The sequence below is a fragment of the Oryx dammah genome, unplaced genomic scaffold, assembly GCF_014754425.2.
Source record: "Oryx dammah isolate SB20612 unplaced genomic scaffold, SCBI_Odam_1.1 HiC_scaffold_12, whole genome shotgun sequence".
Taxonomy (NCBI): domain Eukaryota; kingdom Metazoa; phylum Chordata; class Mammalia; order Artiodactyla; family Bovidae; genus Oryx; species Oryx dammah.
In genome coordinates this window covers 1739397-1764770 of record NW_024070196.1, presented here as the reverse complement: position 1 = coordinate 1764770, position 25374 = coordinate 1739397, and the positions used below count along the sequence as shown (strand labels likewise).

Sequence of the window (25374 nt, the reverse complement as noted above, 5' to 3'; positions counted from 1 at the left end):
GAATATTCAGGGTTGATTTCCCTTAGGATTGACTGGTTTGATCTCCTTCAGTCCAAGGGTCTCTCAAGAGTCCCACAGTTCAAAAGCATCTTCTTTGATGCTCAGTCTACTTTGTGGTCCAAATCTCACATGTGTACATGACTACTGGAAAAAACAGAGCTTTGACTATACAGACTATGTTGGCAAACTGAAGTCTCAGCTTTTTAATATGCTGTCTAGTTTTGTCATAGCTTTCCTTCCAAAGGACAAGCATCTTTTAATTTTGTGGCTGCCATCACCATCTGCAGTGATTTTGGAGCCAAAGTAAATAAAACTGATCTCTGTTTCCACCCCTTCCATTAGCTATGAAGTAATGGGAACAGATGCCATGACCTGAGTTTTTTTGAATGCTGACTTTCAAGTCAGCTTTTTCACTCTCCTCTTTCACTTTCATCAAGAGGATCTTTAGTTCCTCTTCACTTTCTGTCACTAGAGTGCTATCATCTGTGTACCTGAGGTTGCTGATATTTCTGCCAGCAATCTTGATTCATCAAGCCCAGCATTTCATATGATGTACCTGATGTGAAGAGTTGACTCATTAGAAAAGACCATGATTCTGAGAAAGACTGAAAGCAGGAGAAGAGGACAACAGATGATGAAATGGTTGAAAGGCATCACCAACTCAATGGACATGAGTTTGAGCAAGCTCCAGGAGATGGTGATGGACAGGGAAGCCTGGCGTGCTGCAGTCCACAGGGTCACAAAGAGTCAGACATGACTGAGCAACTGAACAACAACATTGCATAGAAGTGAAATAAGCAGGGTGACAATATATACACCCTTGTGTTCCTTTCCCAATTTGGAACTGGTCTGTTGTTCTGTGTATGAGTTTAATGCTGCTTCATGCCCTGCATATATGTTTCTCAGGAAGCAGGTAAGGTGGTCTGATATTTCCATCTCTTTATGAATTTTCCACAGTTGTGATCCTAAAAGTCAAAGGCTTTAGAGTAGTTAATGAAGCAGAAATAGATGTTTTTCTGCAATTCCGTTAGTTTTCTTATGAACCAATGTATGTTGGCAAGTTGATCTCTGGTTCCTCTGCCTTTTCTAAATCTAGCTTATACATCTGGAAGTTCTCAGGTCACATACTATTGAAACCTAGCTTGAAGGATTTTGAGCATAATCTTGCTAGCATGTGAAATACAGGCAATAGCATGACAGTCTGAACATTCTTTGGCACTGGGCTTCTTTGGGATTGGAATGAAAACTGACCTTTTCCAGTCTGTGGATACTGCTGAGTTTTCCAAATTTGCTGACATATTGAAGGCAGCACTTAAACAGCATTGTCTTTTAGGACTAAAAATAGCTCAGCTAGAATTCTGTCATCCCAACTAGCTTTGTCTGTATTAATGCTCCCTAAGGTGAGTGACCACATGATGTGGTTACCAGGTCATTAAGACATTTCTTTCTTTTTTTTAATTTAAATTTATTTATTTTAATTGGATAGAGCTCTTCCGTCCCTGTCAGGTCCTCACTATTTCTGTTATCATGCCCATCTTTGCATGAAATAGTCCCTTGATATCTCCAATTGTCTTGAGGAGATCTTAGTGCTTTCCATTCTATTGTTTTCCTCTATTTCTCTGCATTGTTCATTTAAGAAGGTCTTCTTATCTTTCCTTGCTATTCTCTGGAACCCTGCATTCAGTTTAGGGTATCTTTAATTTTCTCCCTTGCCTTTTGCTTCTCTTCTTTTCTCAGCTACTTACAAATGCAAAGCCTTCTCAGACCATTTTGCCCTTATTCATTTTTCTTTTGGTGGTTTAGGTCACTGCCTCCTGTACAATGTTACCAACCTCTGTCCTCAGTTCTTCAGACACTCTCTTCCAGATCTAATCTCTTGAAACTGTTCATCACCTGTGCTGTATAATATAAGGGATTTGATTAGGTCATACCTAAATGGTCTAGTGACTTTCCCTACTTTCTCAGATGGTAAAGAATCCACCTGCAATGCAGGTGACTCAGTTTCAATCCCTGAGTCAGGAAGATCCCCTGGAGAAGAGAATGGCAACCCACTCCAGTATTCTTGCGTGGAAAATCCCAGGGACAGAGGAGCCTGGTGGGCTATGATCCATGGGGTCACAAAGAGTTGGACACGACTGAATGACTGACCCTTTGCAATAAGGAGCTTATCATCTGAACCATGGTCAGCTCCAGGTCTTGTTTTTACTCTCTGTATAGAGTTTCTCCATCTTTGGCTACAAAGAACATAATCAATTTGATTTCAGTGTTTACCATCTCATAATGTGTAAACAAATGGAGATTACACTGTTGTTTTTAAGGTTGCATCCAAGTACTGCATTTTGGACTCTCTTGTTGACCATTTCTTCTAATGGATTCTTGCCCAAAGTAGTAGATATAATGGTCATCTGAATTAAATTTGCCCAATTCCCACCAATTTTAGTTCACTGATTCCTAAGAGGATAGTGCCTCTCCTGCTTGACCACATCTGATTTATCTTGATTCATAGACCTAACATTCCAGGTTCCTATGCAATATTGTTTTTTACAGCACTCGACTTCACTTTCATTGCCAGACACATCCACACCTGAATGTTATTTGAGTTTGGTCCAGCTGCTTCATTCTTACTGGAGCTATTTTTAATGGTCTTCTACTCTTCCCCTGTAGCATACTGGATACCTTCTGACCTGGAGGGCTCATCTTGTGAAGTCATATCTTTTGGCCATTTCATACTGTCCATGGGGTTCTCCATGCAATAATACTAAAGTGGGCTGCCATTTCCTTCTCCAGTGGACAATGTTTTGTCAGAGTCTTCATTATTATCCATCCATTTCAGATGGCCCCACACAGAATGGCCCATAGCTTCACTGAGTTACACAAGCCCCTTCACCATGACAAGACTGGAATCCACGGAGAGGAAAATTCTAAGTTGTATTTGACACATTGGTGATCCCAATGACTGTAACTCATCTCCTCTGTTCATGGGATTTTCCATCAAGAGTACAGGAATGGGCTTCTCTCTCCTTCTCCAGGGTATCTTCCTGACCCAGGGATTGAGTCCATGTCTGCTTTGCAGACATCCTGTATTACAGGTGGATAGTTCACCACTGTGCCACCCAGGCTTCCCATTAAATCTGTAAAGACCAATTAATAAATCTAGTAAAAGTGGCAAATAATATTTTAATATGTTAAAATGTATCTTTCTAATATTTGATAGTTGAAGCAGTCAAAAGCAATACTATAGAGAATATAGAAATAGAATAAAAAGATTAATGTGAATGTAGAAAAGATTGTACCTAACCATTGCACAAAACACATTTTCAAGCCAAGATTTTTTGTGTTTTAATTATTATTGGTCAATTCCAATTTCATACTCTCAGCCTCAATCTATTTTAAACACTGACTTCATATAGACTACAGTCTTTCTTCAAAAAGTGACTAAAGAAAAATTGATAAGAAAAGGAAGATTGGGAAACAACTTCAGTTTAGTTCAGTTCATTCGCTCAGTCGTGTCTGACTCTTTGTGACCCCATGAATCACAGCACGCCAGGCCTCCCTGTCCATCACCAACTCCCAGAGTTCACTCAGACTCACGTCCATCGAGTACGTGATGCCATCCAGCCATCTCATCCTCGGTCGTTTCCTTCTCCTCCTGCCCCCAATCTCTTCCAGCATCAGAGTCTTTTCCAATGACTCAACTCTTCGCATGAGGTGGCCAAAGTACTGGAGTTTCAGCTTTAGCATCATTCCTTCCAAAGAAATCCCAGGGTTGATCTCCTTCAGAATGGACTGGTTGGATCTCCTTGCAGTCCAAAGGACCCTCAAGAGTCTTCTCCAACACCACAGTTCAAATGCATCAATTCTTCGGTGCTCAGCCTTCTTCACAGTCCAACTCTCACATCCATACATGACCACAGGAAAAACCATAGCCTTGACTAGATGGACCTTAGTCGGCAAAGTTATGTCTCTGCTTTTGAATATACTATCTAGGTTGGTCATAACTTTTCTTCCAAGGTGTTTGTGAATAAAAAATATGTTACTAAAAATATGTGAGTTTAGAAGAAATGATAAAAGATGAAGCAAATGATTAAAATTGAAAACTAAAAACACTATGTGTCAAGCTGATGAAATTCAGACAAAGTAGCTCATAAAAGAAAAATTTATATCCTTAAATATTTGTATTATAAAAGAAAAGGTGCTTGAAATGAAAACATTAAGTTTACAACCAAAGAAGTAAAAGTGATCCATTAATCTCTAGATTTAATGCAATCTCTATCAGAACAAATAATCCCATAATTATATAGAACCACAAAACACCCCAAATTGCCAAAGCAATCTTGAGAAAAAACAACAAAGTTAAATATATCACAATCCCAGACTTCAGACTAGACACAAAGCTACAGTTATCAAAACTAGTATCTGTTGCTTTGGCACAACAGATATATAGAACAATGCAACAGAATGGAGAGCCCAGAAATAAACCCACATAAAGGTCAATTCACCCAAAACAAAGGAAGCATGAATATGCAATGGAGGAAAAACAGCCTTTTCAATAAATGGTGCTAAGAAAACAAGACAGCTACATTTAAAAGAATGAATTTAGAACACTTCCTCACACCACATACAAAAAGAAGTTCAAAATGTATTAAAGATCTAAATGAGAGGCCTGAAATCATAAAAATCCTAGAGGAAAACATGGGCCAAGTACTCTTTGACATATATAATAGCATTATTATTTTGTCTGTTTCCTAAGGCAAAGGAAATAAAACAAAAGTAAACAAATGAGACCCAATTAAACTTAAAAGCTTTTCCACAGGAAAGGAAATAATCAAGAAAGCAGACAACCTACTGAATAAATGTTTGCAAATCATACTGCCAGCAAGGGGTTAATATTCAAAATACATAAACAGATCAATACAAAAAGGCAATACAATCCAAAAATGGACAGAATCTTTTGACATATTTTTGCAGAAAAGAAACATAGATGGCAAACAGGCACAGGAAAGGATGCTCAATATCACTAATTATTCGAGAAATGAAAATCAAAACTGAGATATCACCTCACACCAGTGAAAACGGCTATAGTCAAAAACTCTATAAATAGCAAATGCTGGAGAAGATGTGAGAATAGAGAATCCTCTTACACTATTATGTGCGTGCACGCATGCTCAGTCACTGCAGTCATGACCGACTCTCTGTGACAAGGGACCATAGCCCTCCAGGCTCCTCTGTTCATGGGATTCTACAGGCAAGAAGACTAGAGTAGGTTGCCATGCCCTCCTCCAGGGGATTTTCCCCACCCAGGGATTGAACCTGCATCTTCTGCACCGCAAGGGGATTCTTTTCCATTGAGCCAGCAGGAAAGCAACCTACACTGTGGGTGGGAATGAAAATTGGTGCAGCCATTCTATAAAACACTAGGGAGTTTACTCAAAAAACTAAAAATAGTACTATCGTATGGTCCAACAATTCCATCCCTGGGTATATATCTGGAAAAAATGAAAACACTAATTTGAAAGGACACATGCACTTCAATGTTCATAACAGCACTATTTATAATAGCCAAGATACAGCAGGAAGCCAAGTGCTAATCAACAGATATGGAAGATGTGCCATATATACGAATATTACTCAGCCATAAAAAGAATGAAATTCTTCCACTTGTAGCAATATGGATGGACATAGAGAATGCTATGTTTAGTGAAGCAAAGTCAGAGAGAAAGACAAATATTGTATGAAATCACTTCTTCACGGAATCTAAAAAATAATACAAATTAATGTGTACACAAAAACAGAAACATACAGATGAGGAAAATAAACTTGTGCCTACCAAAGGAGAGAGGGAAAGGAGGTAAGACAATTTAGGGGTATGGGATATAAAGGTAAAAACTATCACATATAAAAGGAAGCAGAAATGGTACACTGTACAGGACAGAGAACGGTAGCCGTTACAGTTTAATGATTTTAAGGGAGTGTGATCTGCAAAAATACTGTATGCTGTACACCTGAAACTAATGTAAAATTGTAAGTCAACAATAACTCAAAAAAATAAAAAATAAAAAGCAAAGAAGTAAAGAAAACCAGAATGACCATAGATGTTAAACGAAAGAAAATAAGAAAAATATAAGAAAGAAAGATGAGTATGTTTCATTCACCATTTGTAACAATAAATTTGTTTGCTTATCATTGTAAACAATATTAAAAAATATAGTAGAAAAGTGACAGATTTATTTTTTCCTATTTTGCAACATTTTGGAAAATACCATTGTATTAGTAATCCTGCATATAAGAAAAGTAAATAAACTCCGAATGCTGATGTTATGGGTACTGCAATTAGATAGGAGAAACTTTTTCCAGATATTATCTTGCTCGTACTAACTGATTTAATTTGATCAATCTCATTCCAAAGCTTTCCATATTCTATAATGCTTTGTTTTCAAAACTCATGTATATTGCAGTAACATGGATGGATCTAGAGATTGTCATACTGAGTGAAGTAAGTCAGACAGAGACAGACAAATATCATATAACGTGGCTTATATGTGGAATCTAATCTGAATATAATTTATTTAAATTTAATTCAGATGATCATTATATCTGCTATTGTGGACAAGAATCCCCTAGAAGAAATGGAGAAGCCCTCATAGTCAACAAAAGAGTCTTGGTGCAATATTTGGTGCAGTACTTGGTGCAATCTCAAAAATGACAGAATGACCTTGGTTCATTTCCAAGGCAAACCATTCAACATGGCAGTAATCCAAGTCTAGGCCCCAATCACTAATGCCAAAGAAAGTAACATTGACCAGTTCTATGAAGACCTACAATACCTTCTAGAGCAAACACCAACAAAAGATGTCCTTTTCATCATATGGGACTAGAATGCAAAAGTTGGAAGTCAAGAGATACCTGGAATAATAGGTAAATTTGGCCTTGAAGTACAAAATAAAGCAACGCAGAGGCTAACTGAGTTTTGTCAAGAGAACACACTGGTCACAGCAGACACAGTTTTCCAACAAGACAAGAGACAACTCTACACATGGACATCATCAGATGGTCAATACTGAAATCAGATTGATTATATTGTTTGCAACCGAAGATGGAAATGCTCTATAGAGTCAGCAAAAACAAGACTTGGAGCTGACTGTGGCTCAGATCATGACGTCCTTACTACAAAATTCAGGCTTAAATTGAAAAAAAGTAGGGAAAACTGTTAGGCCATTCAGGTATGACCTAAATCAAACCCCTTATGATTACAAAGTGGAGGTGATTAATAGATTTAAAGGATTAGATCTGGTAGACAGAGTGCCTGAAGAACTATAGATGGAGGTTCATAACATTGTAAAAGAGGTGGTGACCAAAACCATCCCAAAGAAAAAGAAATGCAAGAAGGTAAAGTGATATGGGGAGGCTTTACACATAGCTGAGGAAAGAAGAGAAGTGAAAGGCAAAGGAGAAAGGGAAAGATATACCCAGTTGAATGCAGAGTTTCAAAGAATAACAAGGAGAGATAAGAAAGCCTTCTTAAATGAACAATGAAAAGAAATATAGGAAAACAATAGAATGGGAATGACTAGAAATCTCTTCAAGAAAATTGGAGATATCAAGGGAATATTTCATGCAAGGATGGACAGAAGCAGTAGGGACTGAACTGAAGTAGATGAGATTAAGAAGAAGTGGCAAGAATATACAGAAGAGCTATACCAAAAAAGTCTTACTGACCCAGTAACCATGATGTGCAGTTATTCACCCAGAGCCAACTATCCTGGTAAATGAATTCAAGTGGGATTTAGGAAGCATTACTACAAACAAAGCTAACGGAGGTGATGGAATCCCAGCTGAGATATTTCAAATCCTAAAAGATGGTTAATTCAGATAGTGTTGCACTCAATATGTCAGCAAATTTGGAAAACTCAGTGGCCACAGGACTGGAAAAGTCACTTTTAATTTCAATCTCAAAGAAGGGCAATGCCAAAGAATGTTCACTACTGTACAACTGTGCTCATTGCACATGCTAGCAAGATTAAGGTCAAAATCCTTCAAACTAGGCTTCAGCAGTACCTGAACCAAGAACTTCCAGATGTACAATTTGGGTTTCAGAAAGGCAGAGGAAACACACATCAAATTGTCAACACTCTCTAGATCATAGAGAAAGCAAGAGAATTCCAGAAAAACATCTACCTCTACTTCATTGACTACTCTAAAGCCTATGATTGAGTGGATCACAACAAACTGTGGGAAATTTTAAAAGGATGAGGAATACCGGTCTTCTGAGAAACTTGTATGTAGGCCAAGTCATATCCATTGAGTCAGTGATGCTATCTAACCATCTCATTGTATGCCACACTCCTCTCCTTTTACCTTCAATCTTTCCCAGCATAAGGGTCTTTTCCAATGAGAGAGTCGTTCCTATTAGGTAGCCAAAGTATTAGAACTTTAGCTTCAACAACAGTCCTTTCAATGAATATTTAGGGTTGACTTCTTTTAGGATTGACCAGTTTGATCTACATGAAATCCAAGGAACTCTCAAGAGTCTTTTCCAGCACCACAATTTGAAAGTATCAATTCTTCAGCCTTCAGCCTTCTTTTTTTGTTTCTTAGGTCCAGTTCTCATTCATTCATGACTACTGGAAAAACCATAGCTTTCAATATGGACCTTTGTCAGCAAATTGATGTCTTTGTATTTTAATATGCTATATAGGTTTGTCATAGCTTTTCATCCAAGCAGCAAGTGTCTTTTAATTTCATGTTTGCAGTCACCATGCCCAGTGATTTTGAAGCCCAAGAAAATATGCAGAGTACATCACGTACAATACCACACTGGATGAATCGCAGGCTGCAATCAAGATTGCTGGGAGAAATATCAACAACTTCAGATATACAGATAATACCACTCTAAAGGCAGAAAGGAAGAGGAATTAAATATCCTCTTGATGAGAGCGAAAGAGGAAAATGAAAAGGCTAGCTTAAGACTCAACATTCAAAACCTTGGATCATGGAATCCAGTGCCATCACTTCCAGGCAAATAGAAGGGGAAAACAGTGATAGATTTTATTTTTCTGAGCTCCAAAATCACTGTGGGCAGTGACGACTGCAGCCATGAAATCAAAAGACACTGAAATCAAAAGGACTGGTGCTGAAGCTGAAGCTCCAATACTTTGGCCACCTGATGCGAAGAATTAACTCATTGGAAAAGACCCTGATGCTGGGAAAGATTGAAGGCAGGAGGCGAGGGGACGACAGAGGATGAGATGGTTGGATGGCATCACTGACTCAATGGACATGAGTTTGAGCAGGCTCTGGGAGTTTGTGATGGACAGGAAGCCTGGCAGTCCATTGGGTCACAAAGAGTTGGACATGAGTGAGCGACTGAAGTGAGTCTGAGAAGCAAGGGAGGAGGGATAAATTGGAAGATTAGGATTGACATACTGAGGCGATTTAGCAGCAACAGCAGCAGCACACACACTTCTATGTATAAATAAATAACTAGTATGGGCCTACTGTATTGCACAGGAAACTCAAAACTCTGTAATGGCCTATTAGGGAAAAGAACCTAAAATAGAGTGGAGATTATATATATATATATATGTAACAGATTCACTTTGCTATATACCTGAAACTAACACAACATTAGTTGTGAATTGAACTGAACTGAATGATTTTCACAATATATTTTCAAGGGCTTATTCAAAGATTATAAGTAGAAATTGATCAACACCTATAACTATGCTACAACATAGACTCATAATTCTTAAATTAAAAATAACTATATAAAGAATAATGTGTGCATTCATGTATTACATGGCTTTTGTAACTTTTTATGTGTAAAATCTATTTATGCTACACAAAAGTTTCATTTAATTTTCATTGTAAGAACAAACTTGTTGTTACCAAAGGGGAGAGAGAAGGGAGAATGAACAAATTATGGTGTGGGATTAAAATATAAACATTACTATGTAAAAGTTTAATAAACAAACAGGCATATTGTATAACACAGAGAATGAGAGTAATGTACAACTCCATACCCATCATACTCATAACATCAATCAATTATCAGGGATACTAATTTTTCTTTAACTGCATTTTCATTTTCACCAAAACTAAAATGCATTTGAGTCATTCCAGATGAATTAGTGAAAAACAAAGGACAAAAATAATTTAACTTATAGAAAGCGATCATTACAATCTTGGTCTGGAAAGATGTTTAAGAAAGAATCTATTAATTAACATATTTATTTATTTCACTTCTAAATAATTTAAAATTCTGTAACAGTCTACTAAAGGGAAGTTTACATTTTCCTTTTTAATCATTATATGTGTAATTTCATTTTCTTGCCTTAATGTGCTACTTCTTCTACCAAAACTTTTTTAAAAAGGGGTGGGGGAACTGGTGGACACATTCGATTTTTTACCTGTTTCAAAAGAAATGTCACCAATAATAATGGTGAAAAGGAAAGTGAAAGTCAATCAGTCCTGTCCAACTTTTTGTTACCCAAGGACTGGAGTCTGCCAGACTCCTCTGTCCATGGAATTCTCTAGGCAAGAATACTGGGGTGAGTAGCCCTTCCCTTCTCCATGGGATCTTCCCAATCCAGGCACTGAACCCAGGTCTCCTGCATTGCAGGCAGATTCTTTACCATCTGAACCACCAGGAAAGCCCAATGATAATGGTACTTGGGCTAGCTTTTGTTGATTTTCTTCATAAAATTAATGAAATATTTTTATTTTCCTAATTTTCTCAGGGTTTGTTGTTGCTGTTAAATCACTAATAGATCTTTTTCTTGATTTAACTGAGATATTCATTTAATGGTGCATATATGTATGTAAATGTACATATAAACACAAACTATACATATGATATATAATACATATATATACATATCCATGCATATATTTGCTTTTGAAATATGTAATAATAGTAACATATTTTATATGGTACTTATATATTTATAGTACATATATATATATACATATCCATGCATAGATATTTGCATTTGTTTTGGTAATGTGGGGAGAATTTTACATACATATTCAAATGTGAGTCTAGGTTAAAATTTTTCTTTCTTACACTGTTTTTGTCATCAGGATGGCTATCAGGTTTTGCTAACTATATAAATTGTTGTTGGTGTTGAGAGAGTCATTTCCTATGGAGGCTGATAAAAAGTCTAGGGGTCCCCAAGGAGAGAGGGGTCTGGAGTTCTCAAGGAGGAAGAAAGGACAAACTTTTTTCCTCTACATTCCTTAGGATTATATAACAATAATGGATCCTGCTTGAGGACAGTCTCTGGAAAAAAACCATCTGGCTAATCCTATTATCTTAAAATGTAAATTATGGGAGTTGGTCTAATGAGGCCTTTACAACCTCCAGACATTCTTTTGATTCATTGTAATAACTAATTAGAGAGTATATAACTCCAAGGCTAACACTAGCAAGGGGGTACTCTTTCTGCCCCCTTCTGATGCCTATGTCAGAAGCTTTCTCTATCTCCTTTATACTTTAATAAAACTTTATTACACAAAAGCTCTGAGCAATCAAGCCTCTTCTCTGGCCCCAGATTGAATTCTTCTCCTCTAGAGGCCAAGAATCCCGGTGTCTTTGCGTCGTTCAGCAACAACCTTTCATCTTGGGGGCTCGTCTGGAATTCTGGACAAGGTAAGGATGCTTGGAGCTCTAATTCTTTGTTCTCCTAGAGAACACGTTTTCTGCTGTATTTACTACTCTACGGTGTGCTTGTGTGAATAAATGAAATGCCCTGTGCGAAGCAAGTGCGGAGCCCTGCTCTGTGGTTCCGCAGCGACCTCATATGGCTTATGGCAAAAGCCTGTCGCGGGTTCATACCGACCTGCCGATGCCAAGAGGCACCCAACGTCTCCTTCAGGGACCGACCAGAAATGGGCAAAGCATGTGGATCAAACTCTCTTTTATTGGTCAAACTTTTTGGTCTCTTTGACCATTTCATAACTCCTTGGAAATTAGAAGTACAAACCTAATCTGTCAGATCATAGACTTTCAAGGGACTTGTGATCTATGCTGTTACAGCATACTGTTACTTAGATCACAAACTTGGATTGGTAGTCAGGAAGCACTTAGCCTTGCTAGGCATGGAAAGTTTGGAAGCTAGATGGAGCTCTATCTCCAAGAGCATCTCTGAGGCTAAAGTTGACTCAGATTGAAACTACAATGGATTTTTTTTCCCCCTTTGGTAACACTGGCTTTTAGTGGACCAGAGGAGACCCTTATACTGGTGTGGTGATGCTTGGAAGGAACATCTCAGTTTTCTGTTCCTACCGGTCTTACTGTGGTCAGGAATATACTCAGGGTCATGCACAGGCACCCAGGTGATGAATCTTTCCCCCAGCAGTTTAGCCTGGGAAGCATTCCGGAAGGTTACTCATTGCACCCCGGGTGATATCAGAGGCAAGCAAGGCTTTAATGGTGAAGAGCTGGACATCAGGGAAGCCATCAGGTCTACCCCTGGTGCATCCCCACCCCGTCTCGGTGGTAGAACCGGGAGGGACAAGTACGTCACCTGCATCGGTAAGGGACAGACTAAGTCCAACCAGAAAAGAAAAACGTTGGTGTAAAGTCTGTCTACACCCCCATCTAGAGCAGGGAGGGACGCCTCCCATAGAAAGAGGGTGCTGGTCACTTTTTTTTTTTTTTTCCTCTTACAGATGGGAGCTAACAATTCCAGCCTCACTCTTTTGAACTGTATCCTGAAAAACTGGAATAGATTTGATCCCCAGGGCTTAAAGAAGACACACCTGGTCTTTCTATGTGATACTGCATGGCTGCGCTACCCACTGGAGGATGGCAAACAGTGGCCAGTTGGAGGGTCTCTTAAGTATAGTACTGTTTTACAATTAGATCAGTTCTGTAGAAAACAAGGGAAATGGGTAGAAGAAGCCTATGTGTTGCCCTTTTTCTCTCTGCAAAATATGCCAGACTTACGTCCTAAAGGGTAGAGATTTGGGTGTGACCCCTTCAGCTCCCTCCTGCCCTCCTACTTTGCTAGATGAGATGGAGGACAGGAGACAGAGTTAAAGAAAAGCAGCTTTCTCCAATCTACCCCTGGGATCGTATGCGCAGAGCAGCCAGAGAGACTGAGGAACAGCCACACAAGCTTTTGCCTCTTCATGAAGCACCCACCAGGAGAAGTAATCAGTCTATGAGAGTTAATAAGCCTTTTTCTTATCAAGAAATACAAAGAATCAAGGGGGATCTGGGAGACTATTTAGAGGACCCAGAAAAATATATTAGTGCTTTTAAAAGTGTTACTCTGCTTTATGACCTTACTTGGAAGGATATGATGTATATCTTGGGACAAATGCTGACTCCCGACTAAAAGACTCAAATTTTGGGAAAAGTAGTTGCTTATGGAGATGAACAGTTTGGTAATGAATCAGTAGGGAAGAGGGAGGAGGAGATAGCCACCCTCCCCACTGGGAATCAGGTGTTCCCAACTACAGAACCAGACCGGGACTACAACACAGCTAAAGGAAGACGGGATCAGAGTCATTTTGTCAGATGTATTCTTGAAGGACTGAGGCAGGTGCGTGCTAAGCCTTTAAATTATGGCAAATTGGCAGACATAAAACAGGAGGAGAAGGAAGCTCCTGGTAAATTCCTAGATAGACTGAGAGAAGCCCTTCGTAGATTCACTGAGATTGATCCCAAATGTGAAGAGGGAAAAGTGAGCTTAAAAGATAGATTTCTCACTCAGTCGGCTCCAAATATCCACTGTAAGCTATTAAAATAGGACCAAATCAGTCTTTGGATATTCTGTTACAACTGGCTCAGATAGTCTATTACGGTAGGGAATATGAGGAAAAGAAAGGCAGAAAAAGACAAAGGAACAGGCGGAAGCCCTCGCAATGGGTATGAGAACCATTCTTAAACAGCCTGAGAAAAATGCCCAGAGAGACCCAGGTGAAAAGGGATGGGCTTGCTATTACTGAGGAAAGGATGGGCACTGCAAATGGGATTGCCCTCAGGCATCTAAGCTGCCCCTGGCTCGATGTCTGGTCTGCAAGGACCACACTGGAAGAGAGACTGCCCTCACAGGCATAGGTTTCAGGGGTTGGACTCTCAAGACAATCAGGACTGAAGGTGTCAGGGGGTCCCCAAACAAGCTCCCATCCTAATTACACCTGAGGAACCCCGGGTATTAATAACTGTGGGGGGCCAATCAGTCGATTTCCTTTTAGATACTGGGGCAACTTACTCTTACTCTTCAGTGCTTACTGAAGCCCCTGGCCCACTTTCTTCCCAATCTGCTTTTGTAATGGGACTGTCTGGATGAGCCAAAAGGTATAACTTCAGTTGTTCTTTAAGCTATAACAGACTCTGTGCTGTTTTCACACGAGTTTCTGATTGTGCCAGAGTCTCCCTCACCCCTTTTGGAGAGGGATATACTGAGCAAGGTCCATGCCTCTGTTTTCATGAATATGGAGCCTTCCCTTTCTCTCCCTTTAGTTGAACAAAATGTAAATCCTAGAGTATGGGCTGATGGAAAATCTGTGGGTCGAGCACAAAATGTTATTCCTATAGTTGTCAAGCTCAAAGACCCGCACTTATTTCCACATAAGAAGCAGTATCCACTGAAACCTAAAGTGTGGGAAGGGTTAAAACCCATCACTGAGAATTTAAAGGAGCAGGGATTATTAATTCCCTGTAACAGTCCATGCAACATTCTTATTTTGGGTATAAAGAAATCAAATGGTAAATGGAGACTAGTTCAAGATTTACGAATAATAAATGAGGCTGTAGTTCCTTGACACCCCATGGTGCCTAATTCTTATCCTGAATGAGCCAAATATTTCTCAGTAACTGATTTAAAAGATGCCTTCTATTCAGTGCCTTGGTGGAGGAAAGTCAATTTCTACTTGCCTTTGAGGACCCTATGCAGCCAGCTTCTCAGTTAACCTGGACAGTTTTGCCCCAGGAATTTTGTGACAGTCCTCACTTATTTGGATAAAGTTTGTCATGGGATCTACAAAACTTTAATAGCTCCGAAGCAGTCATGTTACAATATACAGATGATATTTTGCTCAGTGCTGAGACAGAGAAAGCTTGTTCATGAGGCTCAGAAGACTTCTTAAGCTTTCTGGCAGGCTGTGGTTACAAGGCATCAAGAATAAAGGCTCAGCTTTGTCAACAATCTGTTAGATATCTGGGCCTAATCATATCAGAAGGGACTAGGGCCATAGGCCTGGAGAGAATTAAACCTATACTAAATCATTCCCTACCTATGACTTTAAGACAATTGAGAGGATTTTTCAGAATCTCAGGCTACTGTGATTCCGGGTTATGGGGAACTTGCCCAGCCTTTATATAAATGTATAGCTGAAACTCAGCAGGACCAAACAGACAAACTGGTTTGGTCTCCAGATACTTAAAAGGCCTTTAAAGTTCTTCAGACTGCTCTCCTGCAAGCTCCTGCTCTGAGCTTGCCCACAGGGTTAGAATTTAATTTGTTTGACACTGAAAGAAAAGGTATGACCTTGGGAGTTTTGACACAACCCCGAGGGCCTCACCAGCAACCTATTGCTTATCTAAGCAGAGAATTAGATGTAATTTCACCGGGATGGCCCCAATGCCTAAGAGTAATTGGGGCAGCAGCTTTATTAGCACCTGAAGCTTTAAAAATAATTAATGGATGAAACCTTACTGTATTGACTTCTCATGATATGAGTGGAATCTTAAATTCTAAGTTTACTATTTTGATGACAGACAGCAGCCTTCTTAAATATCAGTCATTGTTGTTAGAAGGACCAGTAACTAAGCTTAAACTTTGTGGAAATTTAAATCCTGCCACTTTCCTTCCTGAGAAGGAAAATGAAACACCTGATCACGATTGTTCCCAATTTCTAACTTTACAACTACGCAGTTCGAGAAGATCTAATGGATACCCCATTAGACGATCCTGACATGGAAATATTTACAGATGACAGTTCTTTTGTTCAGGATGGAAAGCATAAAACAGGTTACGCCATGGTTACTGCTGAACAGGTTTTAGAAGCAAAATCTCTCCCCCAGGGAACCAGTGATCAGTTAGCAGAGCTTGTGGCTCTGACCCGAGCTCCAGAGTTAAGCAAAGGGCAGCAGGTAAATATCTACACTGATTCTAAGTATGCTTATTTGACTTTACATGCTCAGGCTGCAATATGGAAAGAAAGGCAGTTTAAAACAGCGACAGGAGAAGCTATTAAACATTTCAGAGAGATCAAGAGACTTTTAACTGCTATATGTTGTTCTAAAGAAGTAGCTGTTATGCATTGCAAAGGGCACAGCAGGGATGGGAGTAAAATAGACAATGCTAATCAGCAGGCTGACTGTCAAGCCAGAAAAGCAGCACTTTATGAAACCCCTTCACTACAGATCTGGACAGGTCCTGTGGAACAGGAAAAACCCACAATATACTGAGGAAGAATTAGAAAGATATGAGAAAAGAGGAGCAAAGATTACTGATAAAGGATGGTTACCTTTGAGGATGGACGATTAATAATTCCTGAAAGTGCTCAATGGAAAATTCTTAAGGGTTTACACTAGAGTTTTCATTAGGGTGCAGAGAGTACTTACCGGATGGCTTCTCATTTGTTTGAAGGTAAAAATGCAATGAAAACTTTAAAGAACATTATCAAAAGGTGTGAGGTTTGTCAGAAAAATAACCTAAAGACTGAAAAGCTAGCAAAATCCGGGTTACAACGAAGTGGAAAGTATCCTGGAGAGGACTGGGAAATTGATTTTACTCATATGCCAAAAGCTAATGGCTATTCTTGTTTACAAGTTTGGGTGGATACTTTTACTGGATGGGTTGAGGCTGTCAAAGTGAGCAGTCTAAGGAGGTTATAAAGATTCCAATCCATGAAATTATCCCCAGGTTTGGGCTGCCACGGAGCCTTCAGAGTGCCAATGGCTCCGCCTTTAAAGCTGCTATAACTCAGCTGCTTTAAAGCTGCTGTCTAAAGCTCTAGGAATAGAATATCACTTACACTGTTCCTGGAGACTCCAATCCTCAGGAAAGGTTGAAAAAGCTAATAACATTATCAAAAAACATCTGCGCAAATTAACTCAAGAAACACAGGACATTTGGGTTAAAGTCCTACCCATAGCTTGAGAAACCTGTATGCAGGTCAGGAAGCAACAGTTAGAACTGGACATGGAACAACACACTGGTTCCAAATAGGAAAATGAGTACGTCAAGGTTGTATATTGTCACCCTGCTTATTTAACTTATATGCAGAGTACATCATGAGAAATGCTGGGCTGGAAGAAGCACAAGCTGGAATCAAGATTGCTGGGAGAAATATCAATAACCTCAGATATGCAGATGACACCACCCTTATAGCAGAAAGTGAAGAGGAACTAAAAAGCCTCTTGATGAAAGTAAAAGTGGAGAGTGAAAAAGTTGGCTTAAAGCTCAACATTCAGAAAATGAAGATCATGGCATCTAGTCCCATCACTTCATGGGAAATAGATGGGGAAACAGTGGAAACACTGTCTGACTTTATCTTTTTGGGCTCCAAAATCACTGCAGATGGTGACTGCAGCCATGAAATCAAAAGACACTTACTCCTTGGAAGAAAAGTTATGACCAACCTAGATAGCATATTCAAAAGCAGAGACATTACTTTGCCAACAAATGTCCGTTTAGTCAAGGCTATGGTTTTCCCATTGGTCATGTATGGATGTGAGAGTTAGACTGTGAAGAAAGCTGAGCACCGAAGAATTGATGCTTTTGAACTGTGGTGTTGGAGAAGACTCTTGAGAGTCCCTCGGACTGCAAGGAGATCCAACCAGTCCATTCTAAAGATCAGCCCTGGATGTTCTTTGGAAGGAATGATGCTAAAGCTGAAACTCCAGTACTTTGGCCACTTCATGAGAAGAGTTGACTCATTGGAAAAGACTCTGACGCTGGGAGGGATTGGGGGCAGGAAAAGAAGGGGATGACAGAGGATGAGATGGCTGGATGGCATCACTGACTCGATGGACATGAGTCTGGGTGAACTCCGGGAGTTGGTGATGGACAGGGAGGCCTGGCGTGCTACGATTCATGGGGTCGCAAAGAGTCGGACATAACTGAGCGACTGAACTGAACTGAACATAGTTTTAATAAGGGCTCGAACTGCTCCAAAAAGGAGGGACTGTCCCCCTTTGAATGTATTTATGGAAGGCCTTTCTTACACACATTGTTATAGACCCCAAAGCCTTGGAATTAACTAATTATGTAACTCAGCTCTCAGCTTTTCAACAGGCATTAACAGAACACTAGTAGATGGCTTCTCACCCAGCCTCTGAGTCAAGCAAGCCTCTATTTGAGCCAGGAATTGAGGTCCTCATAAAAACACTGGGGTGTGGGGACCCATCTCTTGAGCCCCTCTGGGAAGGCCCTTACCAGGTTATTCTTTCTTCTCCCACGGCTGTCAAAGTGCGAGGAATTGATTCGTGGGTACATCACACTCAAGAGGTGGCACCCTGACCAGAACTAAGTGACTTCATTTTATGGCTTTACTTTCTATGCTTTGACTTTGCACTTTTCAGATGGGTCTGATAATCTGTGTAAGCCTACGTATGGTATGATGACTCCAAAAATCCTGAGTCTGCTGTTTGATCCTCAAGACAATGCCTTCCTGTCCTGGGCTTACTCCTATGCAGCATTTCACAATCAGTCTAACTGCTGGGTGTGTGGAGCACTCCTCTCTTCATCAGTGAAAGGCTTCCCATGGTGGACATCACCACTTCAAGGAAAAGACTTTCTCCAAGTCTGCAAATACTTTCAACAACTATCGCCTGTAATGCCTCTTCTTAAACTGATGACATCTAACAATCCTCAGATGGACTGATGTAACTCTGGACATAATACGACTTTTAATTTTGATTTTAACTTGTTTTAAGGATTATTTTGCCTTACATCTGTAACTGTATAACTGGATTTGTTTCTAGTCACATGAAGGCTTATAAGTTACAAATGGTTGTCCAACCTCCTAAGAATGCCACAGCCTCTTCCAAATTACTTAGGGCCCCTGGATCAGAGACCCTCAAAATGAGGGTTAGGAGAATATGTTGCCTCAACAACTTAGAGACCAAACCCCTAAACAGCAGGAATTAGTTATGGGATGAAAACGATGCCCCTTTCCCTTGGCAACATAATTCTCCTAAAAGAAAAGAGGGGAATGAGAGAGTCATTTCCTAGGCAGGTTGATAAGAAGTCTAGGGGTCCCCAAGGAGAGAGGGGTCTGGAGTTCTCAAGGAGGAAGAAAGGACAAACTTTTTTTCCTCTACATTCCTTAGGTTTATATAACAATAATGTATCCTGCTTGAGGACAGTCTCTGGAAAAACCTTCTGGATAATCCTATTATCTTAAAATGTAAATTATGGGAGTTAGTCTAGTGAGGCATTCTTCACTAGACATTCTTTTGAATCACTGTAATAACTAATTAGAGAGTATATAACTCCATTGCTAACACTAGCAAGGGGGTACTCTTTCTGTCCCCTTCTGATGCCTATGTCAGAAGCTTTCCCTATCTCCTTTATACTTTAATAAAACTTTATTACACAAAAGCTCTGAGAGATCAAGCCTCGTCTCTGGCCCCTGATTGAATTCTTCTCCTCCGGAAGCCAAGAATCCCAGCGTCTTTGCGTCGTTCAGCAACAACCTTTCAGTGTTTAGTGACTAAGTCATGGCCGACTTTTGTAAACCCATGAACTGTAGCCCTCCAGGCTCCTCTGCCCATGGGATTTTCAAGGCAAGAATATTGGAGTGGGTTGCTATTTCCTTCTCCAAGGTATCTTCCTGACCCAGGAATCAAACCCACACCTTCTGCATTACAGGTGGATTCTTTACCACTGAGCCACCTGAGAAGCCCTAACCATAAGAAGAGTAGAGTGTAATTTTTATTTTATTCTCTGGAAGACTTTATGCAAGACTATGTTTATTTCTTACTGGGTTGTTGGGTAGAACATATTCATGAAGCCATCGAGCCTGGGTTTTCATTGTCAAAAACTTTTTGACTAATAATTCAAATAAACAGTAATTTGATTTCTCTAGTGGTTATAGAAACATTCAAATTTTTAATTTCTTCCTGAATAAGAGCTTACTATGTAATATTTTGTAGTGATTTTCTCATTTCATTTACATTTTCAAAGTTATTGGCATAATGTTCAAAATGTTCTTTTGGTGTCTAAAGCATCTATGGTTATAATAATCATTTTATGCTAATTATTAGATAATTGTGCTTTCTCTGTTAATCTTTTTTTCTTGATCTTTTTCATCCATTTCTCTAAATTTTTTTCTAAATCTAATTGTTTTCTAAATCTATTTTCTAAATTGTTTCAAAGTACCAACTTTGTCCATACTTTGTACATATAGTTTCATGTTTTTAAATTTATTTTTTATTTATTCCTTTATGTACTATTGCATTTATTTTATTGCTCCTTTTTCTAGTGTCTTTATATGGATGTCTATCTCTTTAGTTTGGAGTATTTTTTATTCCTAATATGAGTATATAGGTTTGTGAATTTCCTTCTAAATACACTTTAGATGTATCTTACAGACTTGCAATTCTCAGTACTTTTATTATAATTGAAAATAATTTCTAATTTTTATCACGATTTCTTCTTGAGTGAATGGGATAATTGATATATCGTTCTCAATTTTAATATGTGTGGAATTTTTCTAGTTATCTTTCTGATACTGATTTTTAACTTAATTCCATTGTGTCTGATAATATAATTTGTATTATGTCAACCCTTTTAGATCATTTACTATTTCTTTCAAAATTATATCTTTCTAAAAATTCCTGGAGCTTGAATAATACCCATCATAAATTTTCTGAGCTATTCAATTAATCAAATAAGAATAGAAAACAAAGTAAAATATATTTGAAAGAAGATGAACCTTTGCATCTGAGACTAAAACAGAACACTTGATGGGATAAACTACCTTCTCTCCTGGGGTCACAGAGACTCTCCAGATGCAGTGTGTATAAGATGGATAACCATTTGGAAATCCTGGGGAGGAAAGATTGCCATTGGATTCTTGTAGGGTTTCGCCACAAGCTGAAAGAAAGAAGAAACAACATATGTTTGATTTTTTTTAATGAAAAAGATAACATTATTTATTATTTTTATAAAAGACATTTGCATCATAAATGAATCTTGAGTCTTTGGTATTAGAGAAGGATATATATTTGTATAACACTTTTCCTTTATAAGTAATTTCTTAAATGTCTTTCTTATTAGAATTTCAGTATACTTAAAGGGATAGCTATAGCTAACCATATAACAAGATTATGAGATAAATAACCTGAAGAAACATAAAATTCTTCTTCATAGAAACATTTCTCATTCATTCCCAAGGAGCAAATAGCCAACTTATATATCACCCATACTCAGATTCAAGCCAATGTGTACCTATTTGATGTGATTTTGGGACCCCATGAAATATTCTATTATTATATTTGGTGTACAGTGAAGATAATTTTAATAATGAATACTGTATCAAAGTTGGGAAAAAATAAAACTTAAATAATAATTAATAAATAGTCAATAATGGTGGTGCCAAAATGATCCACAATGAAATATTTTTTTTCAAGATAAACTGGAATAAATTAAAACATAAAACATTATGGAAGACAAATTTTCCAATGAGATATAAACATTTATCTATTCTCTGTTTTCTGCCTATAATAAGTAGAAATGACTGGGAAAGCAACTTTATTTTCCTTTTACTACCCCTATCCACTGGAGAATCCCATGGAGAGGCAGCCTGGCAGGCTACAGTCAATGGGGTCACAAGAGTTGGACACAACTTAGTGACTAAACAACCAAACAACCAACAACCCCAATATAACTTCTTGGTAGTAATTATCAGTCATTTGATGTAGCAAACAGTCAGCTGTACAGCCTCAAGATCAGTATGACTAATATCTATAGGCCAATTCAACAAAAGCAAGGTCAGAGGATAATTAGCTCACTGGTTCAGCCAAGGTTTGTAGTCAGAAGCAGTCCACAATGGACCGTCTTGTTGCTTTCACAAGACATAATCTGAGTCAAATGAATCTAAGCTGATTTAAGTATCCTTAATTCATGAACAATTCCTATACACCAGTTAGTTTATATAAATATTTATATAAAGCTGTTTATGATTTTCATTCAACAGTTTGAAAGAATAACTCCTTCCTTCTGAAGAAGACTGAAATAGAATCTGATATATTACCATATTATAGAGTCAGCAGGTGAACTCTAGCAGGTGAACTCTTATCTCATCAAAACAATACATTATAAATGGTTCTGCATATCTTGATTTAAATGAAGAAACAAAAATAATGACTTGGAAGACATAGAATAGAGATATAAAAAGAGTTGGATATGATATGAATATTTATGCAGCCATGAAATTAAAAGACGCTTGCTCCTTGGAAGAAAGGCAGTGACAAACCTAGACAGTGTATTAAAAAACAGACGTGAACTACAAAGGTCCTCATAGTCAAAGCTATGGTGTTTCCCACAGTCATGTACGGATGTGAGAGCTGGAACAATAAAAAAGGCTGAGCACTTAAGAACTAATGCCTTTGAACTGTCATGAGGGAGAAGACTCTTAAGAGTCCCTTGGACAGAAAGGAGATCCAACCAGTCAATCCTAAAGGAAATCACCCTGAATACTCATTGGAAGGACTGATGCTGAAGCTGAAGCTCCAATAGTTTGGCCACCTGATGCAAAGAACTGACTCATTGGAAAAGACCCTGATGCTGGAAAGATAGAAGGCAGAAGGAAAAGCAGATGACAGAGGATGAGATGGTTGAATGGCCTCACAGACTCAATGGACATGAGTTTGAGCAAACTCCGGGAGATGGTTTAGGACAAGGGAAGCCTGATGCTGCAGTTCATGTGGTCACAAAGAGTCGGACATGACTGAGAGGCTGAACAACAACAACAAATAATGTTTGTACAACAAAATAAATTTTAAATAAGAGCAAGCAATATTTATTCTGATAAACAGGTAGATACAAGCAACTTGAGAATAAAAGAAAAATGCTCAAGGTAAAAAATATGTAATCAGCACTTTTCATGAATCATCTGAGGATACTTGATAAACGTGACATTATAAGAACCCTCAGAAAAATGAAAATTTATTAAGATTTATTAATGTAACCAATGTGCTTCTAATTATGATCAGTTTAGGTACTAAATAGCAATTGGGGAATTTAGTGTGTTTCAATGAAAAAAGCTACAATTTACAGCAGTTTAAAAATAAATTCTGTAATTCTAAGCCACATAGAATGTTGGTACTAGATTTCCTCAAGTGGAATTAAAACATTTAACTCACACATGTAAACAAACATTATTATACTGATAAAATGATAGAAAGCTCTCTGAAATGCAAAAAAAAAGAATATAGTTCAAAAATATAATAAATGTATTATATAGCACCTACTTATAATGCAAGAAGTGTGGACAACAATTGCCAAGTTGTAATCATTTGTGCATTTCCCTCAGTACATGTGGCTATGCCAGGCTACCGGATCCCTATTTCAGAAGATTTTCATAAATTTTCCTGGGCATTTGTTGATTCATATTCAGGTATAAAAAATAATTTTATTACTAAAACAACTAAAGGAAAATTAGCAAGGAAAAGATGGCACTACTAAGTTAAATACATAGTCTCTTCATTTACACAGTAATCTATTTAGTATATGGATGAGAAGAGAGAAGTTTGACTCATGGCATAATTCCTTGTTATGTCATATAAGCAAGTCTCAAAACCTTCAACCTCAGTTTTCTGTTCTTTAAAGTGGCTCTCTTATTAATATGTACTTCATAAAGTTGTTTTGTAGGAGTCAAGTATTGTGATGCCCAAAGTCCTCTATTTAACACTTAGATACCTCTGACACCGGTAGGAAAACTGTGGGATTAATTTTTATAATGTATCTTTGAGCTAAAAAAAAACCAGTCTTATCTAACAGAAAAAAAAATTATAAATATACAAAGAAAAATTATCATCAGTCTCCTAATAAAAATCATTCTAAAATGAAACAATTCACAAATTGAATTTTCATCTCTCTAGGCAGATGACATGATCTTATATGTACAAAACCATAAAGATTCCGCAGACCAAAAAAAAAAAAAAAAAAAAACCAAAAAACTGTTAGAATTAAAAAAATTATACAAAATTGTAGCATACAAAATCAACACACAAAATTCAGTTGCATATCCATTAAATATCAATGAACAATATGAAAATTAAATTAAGAAAATAACTCTTTTTATAAGAAACCCCTCTCATTAATAAAATATTTAGAAATGAAACAGGCAAAATAAACTTGAGGCAAAAGACATGAACATTGAAGACTACAAAACACTGATAAAAGAAATTTAAGAGGACACAAAGATGTGTTCATGGATTGGAAAACTTAATATTGTTAAAATATTATCCATCCTAGTCAAAGCATGGATAAATTTCTAAAATTCAATGCAATCCCTATCAAATTCCCAGTGGCATATTTTTGTAGAAATGGGAGGAAAAGTCTTAGAATTAATATAGAATCACAAATCCTAAATAGCCAAAACAATCTTGAAAAAAAAAAAAACAGAGCTGGAAGCTTCATTGTTCTTAACCTCAAAACATACTACAAATCGAACCAATACAATATTGTAAAGAAAAAAAAATTTTTTTTACGTATGATACTGGCATAAGAGAGGCATATAGACCAATGGGACAGAATAAAGAGCCAAAAATAAACCCACACCTAAACAGTAAAATGGGATCTTTGATAAAAGGGCCAAGACCTTTCAATGGTGAAAAGATAGGCTCTTCCATAAAGGGAAACTAGATACACACATACAAGAGAATAAAATCGAACCAATTTTTCCACTATCCACAAAAATCAACTCAAAGTGGATTAAAGACCTAAAAGTAAGACCCAAAATTGTAAAATTCCCAGAAGAAAAACATAGGTGAAAAACATCATAACAGACGTCTTGGCAATGATTGCTTAGATATGAAACCAAAAGCACAGATAATAAGAGTAAAAATAGACAAGGGGGACAACAGCAAGTTAAACAACTGTGTAGTAAAGGAAAGAATTGATAAAATGAAAAGAAATCTTTGGAATGGAACATTTGCAAATCATGCATCTGATAAGGGGTTAGTATCCAAAACACGGAAGGAACTTAGCAAACAAACAACAAAACAAACCCCTAGTAACCAAATTTTAAAATGGGCGAAGGACTTGAATAGACATTTCTCCACAGAAGACAAACAAATGGCCAATAGATACATGAAAAAAGTGCTCAAGGTCACTAATGATCAGAGAAATGAAAATCAAAACCACAATGAGATATCACCGCACAATGGCTGGTTGGCCACTATTAAAA

General features: G+C 37.9%; 1 protein-coding gene across 1 annotated transcript in view; it reads right to left on the bottom strand.

The window, feature by feature from the left end:
* Positions 1 to 25374, bottom strand: part of TLL1 (tolloid like 1) — a 317935-nt gene that overhangs the window by 96202 nt on the left and 196359 nt on the right. Inside the window, exon 9 of the mRNA XM_040251329.1 lies at positions 20941 to 21056. Within this exon, the coding sequence (XP_040107263.1) occupies positions 20941 to 21056 (116 nt within the window). The remainder of the gene's footprint in view (positions 1 to 20940; positions 21057 to 25374) is intronic.